Source organism: Anolis sagrei, chromosome 3 (genome assembly GCF_037176765.1).
Source record: "Anolis sagrei isolate rAnoSag1 chromosome 3, rAnoSag1.mat, whole genome shotgun sequence".
NCBI classification, from domain to species: domain Eukaryota; kingdom Metazoa; phylum Chordata; class Lepidosauria; order Squamata; family Dactyloidae; genus Anolis; species Anolis sagrei.
The window spans coordinates 243064813-243082208 of record NC_090023.1 but is presented as its reverse complement, the minus strand read 5'-3'; the positions used below and the strand labels follow the sequence as shown (position 1 = coordinate 243082208).

Genomic DNA, 17396 nt, shown 5'->3' with positions numbered 1-17396 from the left:
TCAGTCTCAAAGGTGCTGTAATATCCTTTGAAAAGCAATCCAGATTAAAATGGCTATGCCTTTTAATTCTGCCACTCATGGAGACAGCTGACTGAGAGAAAGACATGACACTACAAGCCCTTTCATACCACACAATTGTAGTAAAATAATTTGACTTTAATTGCTATGGTTCCAAGCCATTTAAATATGGGACTTTAGGGTGGGGTAGAATTCAGTCCTAAATACTGTAAAGGCATTAGCTGCTTTTTGATCTTGGAAGCTAAGAAGGGTCAGTCCTGGTTAGCATCTGGGTGGGAAACTACCAATCTATACCAGGTGCTATGGTTATTTCAGGGGATGGAACTGGCCAAACCAAGGAACTGTATTCCTTGTGTAAGAAAACCCTATGAAATTCAAGGTTATCTTAAGTTGACAAGCAATTTGAAGAAACACTCTCACAACTTAGAATCCACAGCCAGAAATCTCTAGTACTACACCAAACTACAAATCTCATGATTCTACAGGATGTTATCCATTGGATGTTGGCAGCTGAAGTGGAATCATACTGTTATAATTATGTTGTATGAAGGGGCACATAAGTCTTTCTTCCAATACTTTGCTGCAACATTCAAGTATCTACTGCCTAATACAATCTCATTCTATCTAATGGAAGGGCCAGCCCTGAATTTTTTTTCCCCTTTATCCGCTGAGGTTCTGCTGAAAAGGAGATAACAAGGCAAGTAGCTATAAGGAGAGATTTGTTGCAATTATTATTCATGTGTTTGGGAACTGACTACATCCTTCAGAGCTATTAATTAATTTAAAATCACTTATAGTTGTGTTTGGATAGTAAGATATTCTGTTCAGAGGGAAATGTTTTTTAAAAATAACACAATATGACATTTCAGGATTTTTTTAAAATTCTGGATATGATGTGTATGGGGGTGATACTTATGAGCTATAGATAGCCCCCTTTAGCCCTCCATTTCCATGGAAACACAACATCTTTTGAGGTTTATAGAAAACTACTTGCATGCTAAAGGCATCCCTTTTTCTCTCACTGGAATCTGAACCAGTGATAACAAAACACTTGTTCTTGAAACACTCCCTGACACTGGTCCAGCATGACAGCTGATCCTACCCACTCAGAACATCACAGTCTCCTGCCCTACACTGAAATGTACTAGAAAATTCCCAGGGCTTCATTGAAAGAAGAACTGTATAAGTAAATTGCTTGGTAAACAGTAAATCTCCTGTTCACCAGATAGTCCCAGAACAGAGACAACACAATCTTATATATTTTTTGCAATTTTCTCATGGAAGTAGTGAATATTTTTGCTTAAAATGAGTCTGTGTTGAGCATCATGAAGAATACCTACAAGGAGTTATATAATTTTCCACCACAAGGCTTCATATAACAATATTCCATCAAGCAAAGTAACTACAGTAGATCAAGAGTGGATGATTATGGATGGTTTATTGATCATTTTCCGGCCCTTCAATCTACCAATAGGCTGTCAAATATGAGCTGTGTGGGGAGGAGGACTAAAACATGGGCCAATTATCAATTTACAAGGTCTAACTAATGGGACCTTTGAAATAATTTACTTTGTTTAAATTGATTGATTTTATTGTACACTATCTTGATAGCTTTAGATAGAAGGAGGGATATAATTATTTAATCAAATACAACAGACACACCGAATAAGTGAATATATGTAATGATGGAATATATGAATAAGTGGTGGAGGCCCCTTCTTTGGAGGCTTTTAAGCAGAGGCTGGATGGCCATCTGTCAATAAATAATCATACAACTCCCAGCAGTCCTAGCCAACATAGGCAAGGGGAATGAAAGCAAGGATTGCAGCGACTAGAGTGCCATGCAATTGGCATTAATCCATGGCAAAAACATAACGTATTACTGTTGTCATGCCAATGGAGGCTTTTTATGAGTTCAATTTGTCATTTTTTTCCTGATAGTCACATTTTCTTCATTTTGCTGTTTTATTAATGTTTGTGTTATTATTTTGCTTTCATTTCTATATTTCCTACAGCAATGACCTGTATGTGTTACGATTTTGACATTTTCATCCAAAGGGTATGATATTTTCCAGTAACAGGTGATGCTTCTACGTCACTGGGCCACTGAATCCATTCTTGGCTTCATTCCAATTTATTTTAAAAGCTTGTGTTCACTAAACAGATAATGCATACAAGTAATAAAAAGAACAACAAGTAACAAGATACAATCAATGCTGCTCTCTGTAGATCATATTGCAGTGTTCGTATATAAAAGATACCTACTACTCAAAACTATTTCCATGGTTTCTAAAAGATTGCTTCGATGTGCAAACTTTGGAAGAGCTATTCAGGGAACCGAACCTGCAGGACATTCACTATCCCTCTCACATAGAAGCCAACAGCACTTTCCTTTGCCTTCTCTTACAGAATCACTCATGGAGAGAGCAGAAATATCTTCAGTAAGGGTGGGACAAGTTCATACATATAACTTGTGAGAGGAGTTAGATGGAATAACCCTTATTCGACACAGAGACAGGTTTCGTGTGCTCAAGCCGTATCATTTTCACAGCACTCAAGTTCTCCTCCCTGTATCCTTGGAAAATACTCATTTACAATTCTTCAGACTATTTTCCATCTTCTGAACTAGATTTTTTTATGCTTCATTTTGAACAGCATCCAGTACTTGTCAATTTTAGAGCATTCAGAATCTACATTCCCACAGAATATCCTCAATGTATTAATCTGCTAAACACCATACTACAATATTCTTTTTCAATGTTATGAATGCACAATTATTACCCAAAATAATGTTTGTTTATTGTGAGAGCATGAGTTACATTTCAAAAGTAGTATAAACAGTGGAAGGGATATTATTTGTTCTTGTATAACAACAGACATAATCCAATTGCTTCTATGATGTCTTAACACATTTATGTTTTGTGCTATTCCTTTTGGAACTATGCATGTTATTTTAAAAATTATTTTAAGGGCATGCATGTTGCCATGGGGGGGGGGGGGGAGGTGTGAAAGAAAAAGATGCATCAGATCTGTGCCAAAACATAACTATGTGAGTTGTTTGATACCATGCTCAATCTGAGATTTTTCAGACATGTTTAACTAACACTCTGCTATCTCTACCTAAAAACTGGATTGTGAGATCTTGAAGTCATGAAAAGCACTTTCAAAGTAGTCAGCAACAAATCCATATGTTGGCTATGCTGTCAAACAAGGTATTTTCTGACATTTCCCCCCTCACAAATGTATAGTATCTAACGTTAAACATCGACAGAACAACAACTCATTCTCACTTCCTTTCCAGTCTTAATATAATAATTAGATTTTGTTCCAGTCCTAGTTAGAAGCTAATATTCTTCCTTACTTATTATGAAACCACCTGCCACTTTGAAGTGATCGGATTAGCAAACAACCCCTTTTTATCCTTTACTAACAGAGATATTTTACAGGTACAAATCTATAAAGTAAAAAAACTGAGAGGTCCACACATTTTGCTCTGAATGATTAAACACACTGCTGGGAGAAAGGTGGGACATATAATCAATCAACCAGTCAATCAATCAGTCAGGGGCACTATCAAGTCATCTTTTCCCATAGGGTCTGTGACATGTTGAGATAACTAAAGAAAAGGTGGGTATTTGCTTTTGTTTTGGGATTTTGAAGCAAATGCCACTAGCATATTGCAGCTGGTGCCTTTTGTAAATGCAAAGTGTATGAAAATCTCCTCATTCTTCTCAGGTTTTCAATGGAAGAGAACTGCAGTGGTTTTCCTGACAGCAATTCACTGAAGCTGCTAAGTCCTAGTAAATTCCAATGGGACAAAAAAAAAACCAGGCTTTTAAAAAACTTTTTTTAAAAAGTCATATATGTCTTAATGCCTATAGTATTTCATCCTCCCGCTTCATTACATATTGTCCAATCCCCTAGTGCTGACCCTTCACCCCAGGCCAGCCAATTATAATACTTATTTTCAAAAATCAGTTGTTTCTATTACAGTTTTGTTCCCCTTACCTTCTATATATACAAATTCTATCAATTTTCCCCAAATCTTCCCCAAATCATCTTTTTTTATAATCCTCTTTTAACCTTTATGTTTCCTGTCAGTTTATCGTTTATTGCAATGTCCCAGATCTCCCTATACCACTCTTCCAATTGGCACTCCCCTCCTTCTTTCCATTTTTTAGCTATTGACTATCTTGCTGCTGTTACCAGACTGGCAATTAATTCTTTTAATTCTTTTGGTATTTTAACATTATCAATAAATGACAGCAGTGCTATCGCCAGTGTTCCTGTTATTTCTGTTTGGGTGATTCTTCTTATTTCTTGAAATACATTTTCCCAAAATTTTTGAACATATTTACAAGACATATACACCACATGTGTATATATGTACCAGTTTCTTGACAGAAACCAGGCTTTTTTCCCTGTCATCCACAAAGTGGCAAAGAAAGATAGTTTCTCTTCCATGAGCTACATTTTTATAAGCTCTGATCGCCACCACCTTGCTTCTCAATCTCTATTCTCTCTCCTTCCGTTGTGTAGTCTAGGGAGGGGAGCATTCTTGAACAGCAGGTACACAAACTCCTTATTTTATATGCATGACCAATGCATGCTTCATAACACAGCTATCTTCTCCCAGGTAACAGCAGCTTCAAAGATTACAGCATATCTATGTTCTACATATTAGATTCACCAAACTAATCTTAGAACTCTACTGCTACATAGCTTCAAACCACATGATTAACATCAATATGTGAAAAGCCATAGCTGTGTTACTCCACTTCAGCATACAAAAGACATACAGGAATTCTGCAGAGCCTTCAAAACATTTGCAGCATAAACGTTTATAGATTCCAGTTCATTGATCAATCTGATGAAGTGGACGTGTCCATGAAAGCATTTTTCCTCTTTTTTTTCAAAGAATTAGAAATACATTTCTAATGCACATATGAAATTGTTCATGATTAGAGTAAACTTATTAAAATCAAGCTCAATACATAAAGCATGGTCCCTGTGAATTCCACTTGTTTAATGTGAATGTGACCTACTGCAATAACCTGTCTTAAGTTTTCTATTATCACTTTATAAGCTTAAATCTATATTTAACTAACTAGTATATAAAGTGTTAAAAGTCTAGAATTTTTAGAAGTCTTGGATTTATTAACTTTTACAAGAAATGTAGTCCAATGGGAGACTCCTCTCTTCTGCTACCCCTTTTTGATACTGCTATAAACCATGCACATACCTCACATATAGAGAGGATGTGGAACAAGACCACAAAGTAAAAGAAAAACAAATCCCAACCATGTGCATTTATCTCCATTTTCTTGGCCTCCTGATAGCTGGGTACTAGTCTATGTAAACAGTTCCATAACATGGATTCCAGATGTTTCATTTTGTCTGGCCCCAAAAATGCAACCCTAAGTGACTAAAAATAGATATGAAAAATAATAATTGGTCTCACTAACCACTGAATAGTTTGACTTGAGATGAAAAGCAATTTGGAAGCAGAGGCAGAGGTAGTTCCTTGGGAGCAAGCAGAGGCAGAGGTGGTTCCTTGGGAGGCTTGAGAGATGATGAAGTGGCAGAGGACACAGAACAGTGCGGACACAGCATTACACACTTGTCTGCTTGATGTAGAGCCTCTACCATATTTGTATATGTTGTTCCAGGAAGGAAACTGTCTCCCAACATTTGAGTGCCTTATGCGAAAGAAAGAGTTTGTTGCTATGACATTTGTTACTTGGGTCACTGAATAGTCAGGCCCATTTCATTGTTTTACATTCGCTGGAAAAAAAACCCAGCAGATTCTGGAAAGTATGCAGTCTAGTCCAGCCCAATGAATAGATGAAAAGATGAATAGAGCTTCAGAAGCTTGAATGCAACAGGCAAATTGAGAAAAATGTGTTATTTACTTACTGAGTTTCAGTTCCCAGCAGCAGTTCAATCTTCTCTCCTGCATGGTTACTTAGGACATTTAATCTGAAGAGGTGATTTGGAGAACTCTGCCGAGAGTAAAGAATAGGTGTGCTGTTTTTTACAGGAGAGGAATGCAGCTCTTCACTGTCACACTGTTCAACTAACAGCTGATCCCTTAAGGAATAGTCTGTGACATTGTAGCTCTCTTCACTGCAAACACAAAAGCCAGACAGAGAGGAGAGAGACAATTGCTTAGAGTCAAATCATTACTAAATGCATCAGGAGTCACGTTTAGCAGTACAGCCAGTGTTTTGAGAACAGCCCATTGCACATAATTATTTGGACATTTTTAGCCTTTCAGCAAAGGGGGGGGGGGGGGATAGGATATTTACAAATCAACTGCTTGTCAAGGAGACAAATGAAGTTAATCTTTCAGCCCCAAGGAATTCTGTTCAGTAATAAAGTCTGCATGTCTTAAATGTTCTTTTGGTGATCCAAATGGGTTTTTTTTTGTACTTAGTTGCATTTATATGATGCAATAAAAGTAGTCCATGGGCTCCTCCAGTGCTTCCTGTTGAACAAATTTCTAACACCCCAAGCCAAGTTCATTTTTCAGATGAGATGTTCACCAAAAAGGAACATAATGGAATGGCCCACCTAATGATTCCAAAAATGCTATCTTTTAAGAACCATGCAATGTAAACACCTTTTTAATTTACTGACATTTTGGTTAGTTTTGAATGACAAAGAAGTTCCTTGAATTTCTTAAGACCTTATCTACTACTTTCACCCTCTCATTTTTGCATTTTGCTGCTGCGGACTATATTTCAAAGGAAAGAACTGGACAAACCACTTCTGATAATTCCTTGCCTAAGAAAGCCCTGTGGAATTAATCATGTTCATAAGTCAACAGGCAATGTTAAGACAAATATATGCATACATCTTCAAAATATCTGGTACATCTGTATCAAATTCCTAAAAATCCCAGTTTTTATTAGGAAAAGGTGCAATCATGAGCTCTTATAGCTGAAATACTAAAAGTGATAGCAACAGGCCTTATAATGCAATCCTATACAGATGTCTTCAGAAGGAATTCCCATCACATGCCATTAGAACATTTTTATTGTTTATACTAGCATTTCTCAACTTTTTTTTACCCTGCAGCAACCCCTGCATAAAAAATTATTACAAGTATACCTCAGATTATGAAATAAATGTGTTCCTGGGCTTTATTTCTATAACATATTTTTTTGGTCCTAGAGACAGAAATAACATGGAAAGAATGGGGATAGATTCAATATCACAAAAGGGAACAACAGTTTGACCTGTTTGAGCAAACATTTTATTTAAAGCTAGCATGATGCATAGGTAAAATGAAACAACCAGGTCAGGCATGCCTTGCATATATAAACAAAAACATTTTGAATTTTCTAGAGACCATCTGAAAGCATCTTCCAAATGCTTTCTGGGATTTTTTTTTGCTTTAAATAGGTTCCATTTTTATTGTTCTTCTTCTAACCCAGTGGTTCTCAACCTGTGGGTCCCCAGGTGTTTTGGCCTACAACTCCCAGAAATCCCAGCCAGTTTACCAGCTGTTAGGATTTCTGAGAGTTGAAGGCCAAAACATCTGGGGACCCACAGGTTGAGAACCACTGTTCTAACCCTTCGAAAGAGAAGACAACTTTGGTGTATGTCAGTGGTTCTCAACCTGGGGTCCCCCAGATGTTTTTGGCCTACAACTCCCAGAAATCCCAGCCAGTTTACTAGCTGTTAGGATTTCTGGGAGTTGAAGGCCAAAAACATCTGGGGACCCCAGGTTGAGAACCACTGACATACACAGCCAGTTTACTAGCTGTTAGGATTTCTGGGAGTTGAAGGCCAAAAACATCTGGGGACCCCAGGTTGAGAACCACTGGTATATGTCAAAGACCCTTCACAGTGCCCAGGTGCCTGATGGTATTTAAAGAACATCTCTCATAGCTATGGGCAGCTAGTCTTTTCCTGTGTTGGAGGGTCTGTGCCACATATCAAAGTCATCTTCTTTCACAAGGGCTTGAAGTTTTCTCTGCCAACTCCCCTTGTTAAACTGGAGGACTCAACTGTTCATCAGGCACAATTGCTAGAGGAGAGCCAGGCTACCATAACTCTTCTTCTTCTGAAGGGGAGAAGGTCTTGGATGTTATAAACCTTCTTTGTCTTTTGAGGAGGACTCAGCTGCTATAAATCTTCCTCATATTCTAAGTAAGACAAACTCTCAATGGGGAGGTGCCTATTTAGCTCTTGCTGGGCCTCCATACCTGGTCCATAAACTATGTGGGTCTATTCCGGAGCTTAAGAGCTCTTAAAACTGGAGCATTTTGTTTTATTTTCTCCACTTGAAGGAACCTGGAAGTCCCGGGCAAAGGTTCACAGACTTCATTGGAGAACCCACAAACTCACACATTTACAACAGACTGTGTAGTGTTATGAAGTTCCACTACAAGCAGTGAAAGAAATTATTTGTGAAGATGCTTCTTTTTGAAGAGCATAGACAAGAAGTCTTTCTTAATCTGCTCTTTTATACAAAAATGCAGGACTTGCTGCTTTCAGTGACCCAACAGTAGCATCCTTATTTAGTTCTTACTGGAGAAGAAACTGATGGATGAAAAGACGAAGCAAAATGGCTAGAACACTGTGAGAAGATGTCAAAAGAATGAAGTTTTTATTGAATTAAAGGGTGCACAGATCTTGCCAAGTTCATATACAGACTGTCAATTGCTCTGGCTTCATTACAGACATTGACTGATAATTCCCACACACAATTCTCTCAGCCATTCACATGGCCTGTTACTTGTATCATAAATTTTTAAGCCTTGGGGAACTGACACTTACATATCCATTGCCAGAATGCTATGATACTTAATCTTTTACTTGGAAGCTTAGCGGTATATTATTTACTTCAGAATACACACACACACACACACACATTCTATGACTACATATCTTTTCATAATAAACTGGAGATTCAAATTCTGATTGCACAAAAACTAGGACTTCTTTATATTTATCAATCTTAAAAATATTTACATTCGCTATGTGGCCCACACAAGGCATCCCAAAGATTTTAACAAAAAAGCAAACAAATATTAAAGTAAAATCAATGCACCAAATCAACAAACGAAGTATCCTTAAAATCTCAGATAGAAGAAATAACTTCTGTTAAAAATCACTCATAGAGCTAAATGTTACAGTAAGTTGTAGCAGGACCAAGTGTGTGTGCGTTGAAGAAAAACCTTATGATGAGAATTATTATATGCAGCTGGTAATGTAGGTCAACCAGCAAGTTTAGACCACACTCGATGGGGTATAACTGTATGAGGTTTTTTTTTTTTAATACAGTTGGGGTGGTGAAGAGTTTTTTTTCTCTGAGGAGATCTATGCTCAAAGGCCCTGCTCTGGGGAGCAGTTTGGAGAGAAGCTGTTATGCTGCTCTAGAGGAAGATATGGTGGAATAGCTGTTTCTTCAAGGTTTATGTTTTGCTCTCTCATTTGAATTAAGATGAAGATGCCTTATTTTGTGTTACTTACAAGGACTATGTAAGTTTCTTACACTGTTTGGTTTTTTGTATGCAACATTGCAAGTTTATGTTCCATCTCTACTATTAAGAGTAAAGATTTTTCTGTTCATTTTTCCTCTCGTCTGTGAGTCTTTTGCATTTGGGCTTGGGACATTGAATAGAATTTGCATGCTGCACAACACTAAATACCAACACTACCTGCCTAATACTCACCAATACTTTAACAACAATTGGAAACACCTAGAACATATAGAAATGTCTAAAGAGAAAAAGGTAAAGGTAAAGGTTTTCCCTAACATTAAGTCCAGTCATGTCCATCTCTGGGGGTTGGTGCTCATCTCCATTTCTAAGCCGAAGAGCCGGCACTGTCTGTAGACGCCTCCAAGGTCATGTGGCCAGCCTGACTGCATGGAGCACCGTTACCTTCCCCACCGGAACGGTACCTATTGATCTACTCACATTTGCATGTTTCAAACTGCTAGGTTTGCAGAAGCTGGGGCTAACACCCTGCTCCTCAGATTCGAGCTGCCAACCTTTTGGTCAGCAAGTTCAGCAGCTCATAGCTGTAACTCACTGTGCCACTGGGAGCTCCTCTGAATACTATGCGAGCACTGGATGACTTTTTAAGTTCAGAAAAAGGCAAAAGCAGAACTCTCTGAACAAATCTTGCCAGCAGTGGCAGTTTGCTTTAAGGACACCACACATCACAAATGACTTGAAGACACACACCAATGAAAGGACTAGGGGAAAAATCAGGGCACTGGGTTAAACCACATTCCATGGTCAGTTAACAGCATGAGTCATATCACATTTTGACAATATGCTGCCATGGTGGTGACTGCCTTTCCTCTACCACTCCTGCTTTCATTGTTTCCTGCTTAAAAAGCAGGTCAAAGAGTTGAACTGTTAAGTAACTGAACAGAATAAATTGTTTACTAGATAAAGGCAACAACCAAAATTTTTTGGACTGCCAGCATAAAAAGGAAATCGACATTTTTACGCAAATGCAGTGCTTTATTTTAAAACAAACGTGTTGCAATGGCCATGGGTCATATGTTGCCATGAGCAGCATGTTACCTATTCTTGTCCTAAAGCACATACTTTCTAAAGGAAAACACATGTTTTCTGATTACCGAGAATGATTACTGAACAAAAATGCTTCCATACAACATACAGCCAGGAAAGTCAAAGCCACCTGATCAATAAAGACTTTTCTTTCAGCAAGTTGCCATTTCCAATCCTATTGCCCCATCAATCAGGTTAGTTCTCCATTGTCACAGAATACTCACTTTAAATCAACCATTAGAAAATAATTACATAACACACACACAAGCTTGTATACACAGATCAGAATCTCATATACAGATTCAGATATAGAGATGTGTTTGTGTGTGTGTATATGTAGCCAACATCATGCATTAGGAGATGTATATGTTTCACATTGCTACATTGCCATAGTTACATCTCTTAATGCCCATCTTGTAAGCTATGCAAACCCCTCCAGTTCAGCCATTTCGGGGTTGTTAGAGACATTCACAGAATGAATTGCAAACCATAGCCTCTACCACAAATGACTGGAAATCACGCTCCACCAGTTCCAGTACAGTCTATGAGGCTTTGTGGAATATTTATTCCAAGAAAAATGATACAGGAAAAATATGCATAAATAATCAGTTTCCTAGATTTTGCAAGTAAGTCTAACTTTAGTGAGTATATGTAAAAAAAACTTGTTTATTATGTACACACAATCTATATAATTAGTTCCAAGTTCTCATCCTCTTGTTTTTGTTGTATGCCTTCAAGCAGTTTCCAACTTACGATGAACACAAGACAAACCTATTGTGGAGTTTCTCTTGGCAATATTCTTTCATAGGGGAGATGGCCTTTGCCTGAGGCTGAGAGAGTGTGACTTCTTCACAATTACTCAGTGGGTTTTCATAGCTGAATGGGGATTTGAACTCTATTCTCCAGTCCCAAGCTTAACATAATACTCATCGCTGAGCCTGGAATCCCAGGTTACGGCGATGGCCAGGGGAGCTTTTGCACAATTAAACCTTGTTCACCAGCTGCACTCTTACCTTGGGAAGCCAGACTTGGCCACAGTGGTCCACACACTCTATCAGGATAGACTACTGCAGTGCACTCTATGTGGAGTTGCCTTTGAAGACTGTTCGGAAGCTTCAAATAGTCCAACAAGAGGCAGCTAGGTTACTAACTGGGGCGGCATTCAGGGGACATACAACTCCCATATTATGCCAGCTCCACAGGCTGCCAGTTTGCTACCGGGTACAATTCAAAGTGTTGCCTTTGGCTTATAAAGCCTTAAACGGCCCTAGCCCAATTTACCTGTCCGAAGCATCCCCCCCTATGAACCATCATGGAGATTAAGATCCTCTGAAGAGGCCCTGCTCTCTGTCCCGCCATTGTCACAGGCGCGATTGGTGGAGACGAGAGAGAGGGCCTTCTTGGTGATTGCCCTCAGTTATGGATCAGATCAGCCCCTTCCTCCTGTCCTTCAAAAGGATGGTAAAAACTTGGCTGTAGGACCAAGCTTTTGGGACAGTGCAATAAAGCAGCAATAGGAAACCTTACCAGGCCAATTAGATTAGACGCAGATGATCAAGACAGTTTTAAACAGCATATTTTAATGCTGAGACATGTTTTTAATGTTTATGTATTCATATAATGAATTCATGTCCCGGAATTGAATGTTTGCCATTTGTATGTTGTGCTCTGCCCTGAGTTCCCTTCAGGGTTTGTTTGGTCGTGTCAGGAGTGACTTGAGTAACTGCAAGTCACTTCTGGTGTGAGAGAATTGGCCATCTGCAAGGATGTTGCCCAGGGGACGCCTGGATGATTTGATGTTTTTATCATCCTTGTGGGAGGCTTCTCTCATGTCCCCGCATGAGGAGCTGGAGTTGATAGAGGGAGCTCATCCGCCTCTCCCCGGATTTGAACCTGCGACCTGTCGGTCTTCAGTCCTGCCGGCACAGGGGTTTAACCCACTGCGCCACTGGGGGCTCCCCCTTCAGGGTGAGAAGGGTGGACTATAAATGTTTTAAATAAAAAAAAAATAATACACAATTTTGGCTCTCTCCTGCTACCATCAGCAAAACCATTCCATTTGTTTTTAGTTGCCAGCATGGATCCAAAACATGGCTTTTAATGCTTGAAACTGTTGTTTTAAGCTGTATTTTAAGATTCATTGAAGACTATTTTTTTTAAAAAAAAAACTTTCAATTTTAATGTGTTTTTAAATGCTTTTAGTTCTGTATTATTGTATTAGTTTTTGTTTGTTCACTGTCTCAGAAGCCCTTTCTGGAAGTCTAGAAATACCAGAAACAAAACTGATGTCCCTCGAGAGAACATGGCTAGCAGATTCTGTATCAAAAACCAAGTACAATCTGAAAGCACTGGAGAAGAATAATACCCCATCTGGCCATAAGCAGAGGCCTCTTTTTCATGTACTCCCTATATTCCAAATTTGATGCCAAAGAACACAAGTGCAGTTTCTTCTCATGTACACCTCTCCTCTTATTTTTCTTTTCTTGCGAGCCGAGAAGTTCTTTTATTAAAACGCACAGATCAGCAAAGGCTGCAACACGTTTTGGCTTACAGTTTTGCCTTGTTTTAATTCTCTATATTGGAGCTCTGTAAGCCTTATAGATCAATTAAAGAATTTTAGTATTGGTTTAATTGGGAAAGGGCTTTAACAATTATTTTGACATTTCTTTCTGGTGAATGTAGCACAAGCCATGTTTTAGCCAGCAGCTGTGGACAGGTAGCATTCCAAAGTATGACTTGACCTTTGGCTGGCTTCATATTTAAGAAGTCCAGCTGCATTCCACAGCCAGGGATTATCTCAGGAGCTGACAAGCCACAAGAGAGAAAGAGAGAGGAAGAGAACGAGAAAATTTTAGCGATATCCTGAGGGGATTGTAAATCATGAAGTAAAAATATTTAATAACCCAAATGTCAAAAAAATATAGAATTTCTTGAAACATGTGCAACCCACTTTGACAGGTATCTGTATTTCTGTTAATGAGTGTTCAGAGCAGTATGAAATAAAAAAATAGTGATAATAATGTAATTATCATACACATGGGAGACCAGGTCAAAGTAAATATGTTGAATTTTCAGGACAAAATTTCACTCATTCTTCAGTATCTCTGAGGGAAATCACTGTACATGTGTATAGTTCTTCATCCAACAAAGCCTCCCAAGTGAGCTAAGCTATCCCTTTCATAAGAATCCTTTTAAGGATATTTCTCTTGAATTCTATTTTTTTTTTTAAAAAAAAAACATACTGAGAAATATAAGAAAAATAACGCGAATAAGCGAAAGGTGCCATTATTTCTATCCAAAACTATGAATGTAAGAACCTCGGAGTGCTTCCACCAAGCACATTTTATATTCCACTACCACCAGTGGAGCTGTGTTAAAACCTTAAACCCTTGTGCCAGCTGAACTGCTGACCCGAAGGTCGGCAGTTCAAATCCACAAGATGGGGTGACCTCCTGTCTGTCAACTCCAACTTCCCATGCAGGGACAGGAGAGAAGCTTCCCACAGGATGGTAAAACATCTGGGCGTCCCCTGGGCAATGTCCCTGCAGACAGCCAATTCTCTCACACCAGAAGTGATTTGCAGTTTCTCAGTTTCTCAAATGTGTCAGAATTGTGTCACTTCTGACACAATTTTTAAAAATGCACCAAATTAAGTGCCATATCCCCAGAAAGAATAAATGAGAAGCAGTAAATGCTTTTGTATGCCTTTCTAAGATGGGAAAGTTTGCTTTCATAGCTTCACAGCTTCCTTTCTCTGGGTCAAGAGGAGAAGACTCCATCATTTCTGTTGCTTCTCCTGTTCTGAAGGCAAAGTAAGGCTAACACAATAAAGTCCTGGCACTTTTTTCAGTTGGAAATCTGTACTTCAGTGCCAGAGCCAAAACATACAATGATGCACTGCTCTTGTAAGATTGATATGATGGCTGAGAAATGTTAGTGCTCACTTTCATGACATGACTAATTGCTACTAACTCCAGGCAAGTACTTAATTGCACATAATGGCTACAGGTCTCCAAAAATATGAAATCACTGTATGATTTGGACCCAGAAGAGAGTGAGCTGATTTTCCCTTGGCAACAGGACTTTCATCCCTTTCCTCTCCCTTTCCTATTGCCATACTACTCAGGGGACCCTCTAGAACAATTTGGGATGAATAATGGACATTGCAGGGGAATGGGGAAATCAGAAAAAAAACACCTTGGCAAATCTGCCCTGTGCAAAGGGAAGCACTTTCAGATTTGGTCCTGTACCAAGCTCAAAAACAAATATTGTGATTTAATAACTGGTAATACAAAGCAGATGTGAACCAATGTATTGTACTAGCACTCCAGGAGACCAGGATCGGAAACCCTGCTCGGCCATGGAAATCTACTTGGTAATCTTGGGCAAGTTACACTCTGAGGAAGGCAAAGACAAGCCCTCTATCACAGTGGTTCTCAACCTGGGGCCCCCAGATGTTTTTGGCCTATAACTCCCAGAAATCCCAGCCAGTTTACAAGCTGTTAACAAATCTTCCCAAGAAAACTTTGTGACAGTTTGCCTTAAGGGTGCCATATGCCAGAAAACTTGAGGGTACAAACCAATGAAAGAACTCAGGAGATTATCAGGGCACTGCATTAAATGCCAATCTGTGGTCATCTTAACAGCACGTGTTCTAAGGAGTTGTCATGAGACAGTAACAACTTTAAGACACTTAGCAGCACCATCTACTGAAACCAGAACCAGTCCAAATTACAAAATAATAGATGAAGTGAGCAGCTTTTTTTTTTTAAGGACAAATTCCTCTTTCCTTTAAAGCTAACTCTGAGTGTTACTTTCATCTTTCAGATTATCCCTAGGAAGAGAACAGAGGTGACTAGTATACAGTAACATGCATTCTCCTTGGCCTCTACATCCAATTGAGATCTCAAATGGAGACACTCCATAGTTAAATCAAATGGGAGAATTTTCCTAAAGTTTGGAACTTAGTCTTACTTTCCTAATGTCAAAGTATAGTTATCTAGTATAGTATGACTAGGAGCATATAACCATAATATACACGAGGGAATGGAAGTAACATTTAAGCCAGGAGTAGTCAGCCTCTGGCTTTGATACAGGACTCTAGTTACCAAATGTCCCAGACACCTTACAGGGTGGGATGGGGTACTTCATCTACAATTGACAAAGGAAGCCCGCCCCTGATTTAAGACTCATGCTTTATTACATGTATAAAGTCAAATTTCTTTAATTACTTCTACAGATCAATCATATTCAAATTATTTTATTGTGCACATATATAATCCAATATGAAACTCCTGAATTAGTTCTTCAAACTACCCCCCCCCCCTCCTCTCTAACTATATATATGGACAAAGCCCTTAAAGATGGATTACAAATTCCACTGACTGGTTGCATTTTTATCTTCTTACTACTTTTTATAACTATACCTAAGTTTTGTCTCATTGCTCAGATGCCTTTAAGCTTTCTTGCACAATATACGAGTCATATGTAATTCTTTTAATGATACCTCTGGTATGTAAAGTATTTGCAAAAGCTTTCTTTAAAATGCACATGATATGTTAAACCAGTGCATAAGTAGTTCCCAAGACAAATCTGCCATGTACTAAACATCTATGATTGGTTAATTTTAAATTTAACCACTGTGCAAATGTACATTGGGAAGGTCAGATAAATGCTTGTCCTGATTAAGCAGATAAAATATTTTAGAAAAGAGCAGTGTTCTCTTCTACATATATTGGAGAGAGCTATTTTTAGACATGTTCAAATCAAAGCCATATTCAATCATTAGTCCCCTAGCTTTCTTCAGAGGAGAGTTATCATCAGGGGAGAAGTGACCATAATGAATCTGTATCTACTTTCTTAGTTCTTCCCACTGTATGTTTATTTGGGGAGGAGCGAGTCCAACTCATGACATTTTAAACTAAATGTTTCTTTTTCCTGCACCTTATTTTTAAACAGGAAGACAGAGAAGAAAATATGGGGCAGTATTAGGTGCATCACAGGGATGGGTGTGATGGCAGGAAGCCACATCCACATCCAATCTCAAGTAAGAGAAAAAAAGTTATTGAAGAGAATTGCAAAGGTCAGGGGTAATGCTGCAACCAGCAACAAACCAGGTTCAAAATATAGTGAGAGTAGGATGCAACCATTAAACATTATGAAACTCCATAAGAGAACACCCTGAGATATCTTAGAATTATTCATTAGTCTGGAGGAACCCAGTACTTATTACTATTCTTGTCTCCATACTATTCTTTTCTCTAAATGATCTGTCTGGGGACTTGGCATGAGTTGCCTCAGGTATTCTAGAATTTGCATATGCAGCCACAAATGCTCTGCACAATTCTGTGCTCAATCAATATCCAAAGAGGGAGGTAAGGCAGCTATTTTGTTACTGTAATTCTCTGGCACAAAACAGTGTTATTTACTTACCTTTTCTTTTTTGTGATGATGAGGACATCATTAAAGAGGAAGAAGTAAACTTGTTGCTTAGAGGTTCTTTTAGAGAAAAGTCCTGTGTCTTCCACAAAGGCCATTAATTCACCCCGTTTCACTAGCCACCGGGAAGAGGAAACCAGCGGAAATGGCTACAAAGGAAGAATATTGATATTTAATTCTTACAAAAAAAATCTGTAGGATTTCTCCAGAGAAACACAGATATGCAAACAATAAACTATGGATTGTCAAAGACTTTCATGGTCAGAATCACTGGGTTGTTGTGAGTTTTCTGGGCTGTATGGCCATGTTTCAGAAGCATTCTCTCCTGACGTTTCACCTGCATCTATGGCAGGCATCCTCAGAGGCTGTGAGACCTCACAACCGCTGAGGATGCCTTCCATA

At 38.7% G+C, this 17396-nt stretch overlaps 1 protein-coding gene across 3 annotated transcripts in view; it reads right to left on the bottom strand.

Annotated features, from left to right (window-relative positions):
- Nucleotides 1–17396, bottom strand: part of ARHGEF26 (Rho guanine nucleotide exchange factor 26) — an 83265-nt gene that overhangs the window by 10547 nt on the left and 55322 nt on the right. For 2 of the 3 annotated variants that reach the window (XM_060767676.2, XM_060767677.2), the window contains exons 11-12: nt 16989–17143; nt 5935–6144 (exon numbers count right to left, since the gene is read on the bottom strand). In XM_060767676.2, the coding sequence (XP_060623659.2) occupies nt 5935–6144; nt 16989–17143 (365 nt within the window). The remainder of the gene's footprint in view (nt 1–5934; nt 6145–16988; nt 17144–17396) is intronic. The other variant, XR_009631010.2, reaches the window with a different exon arrangement.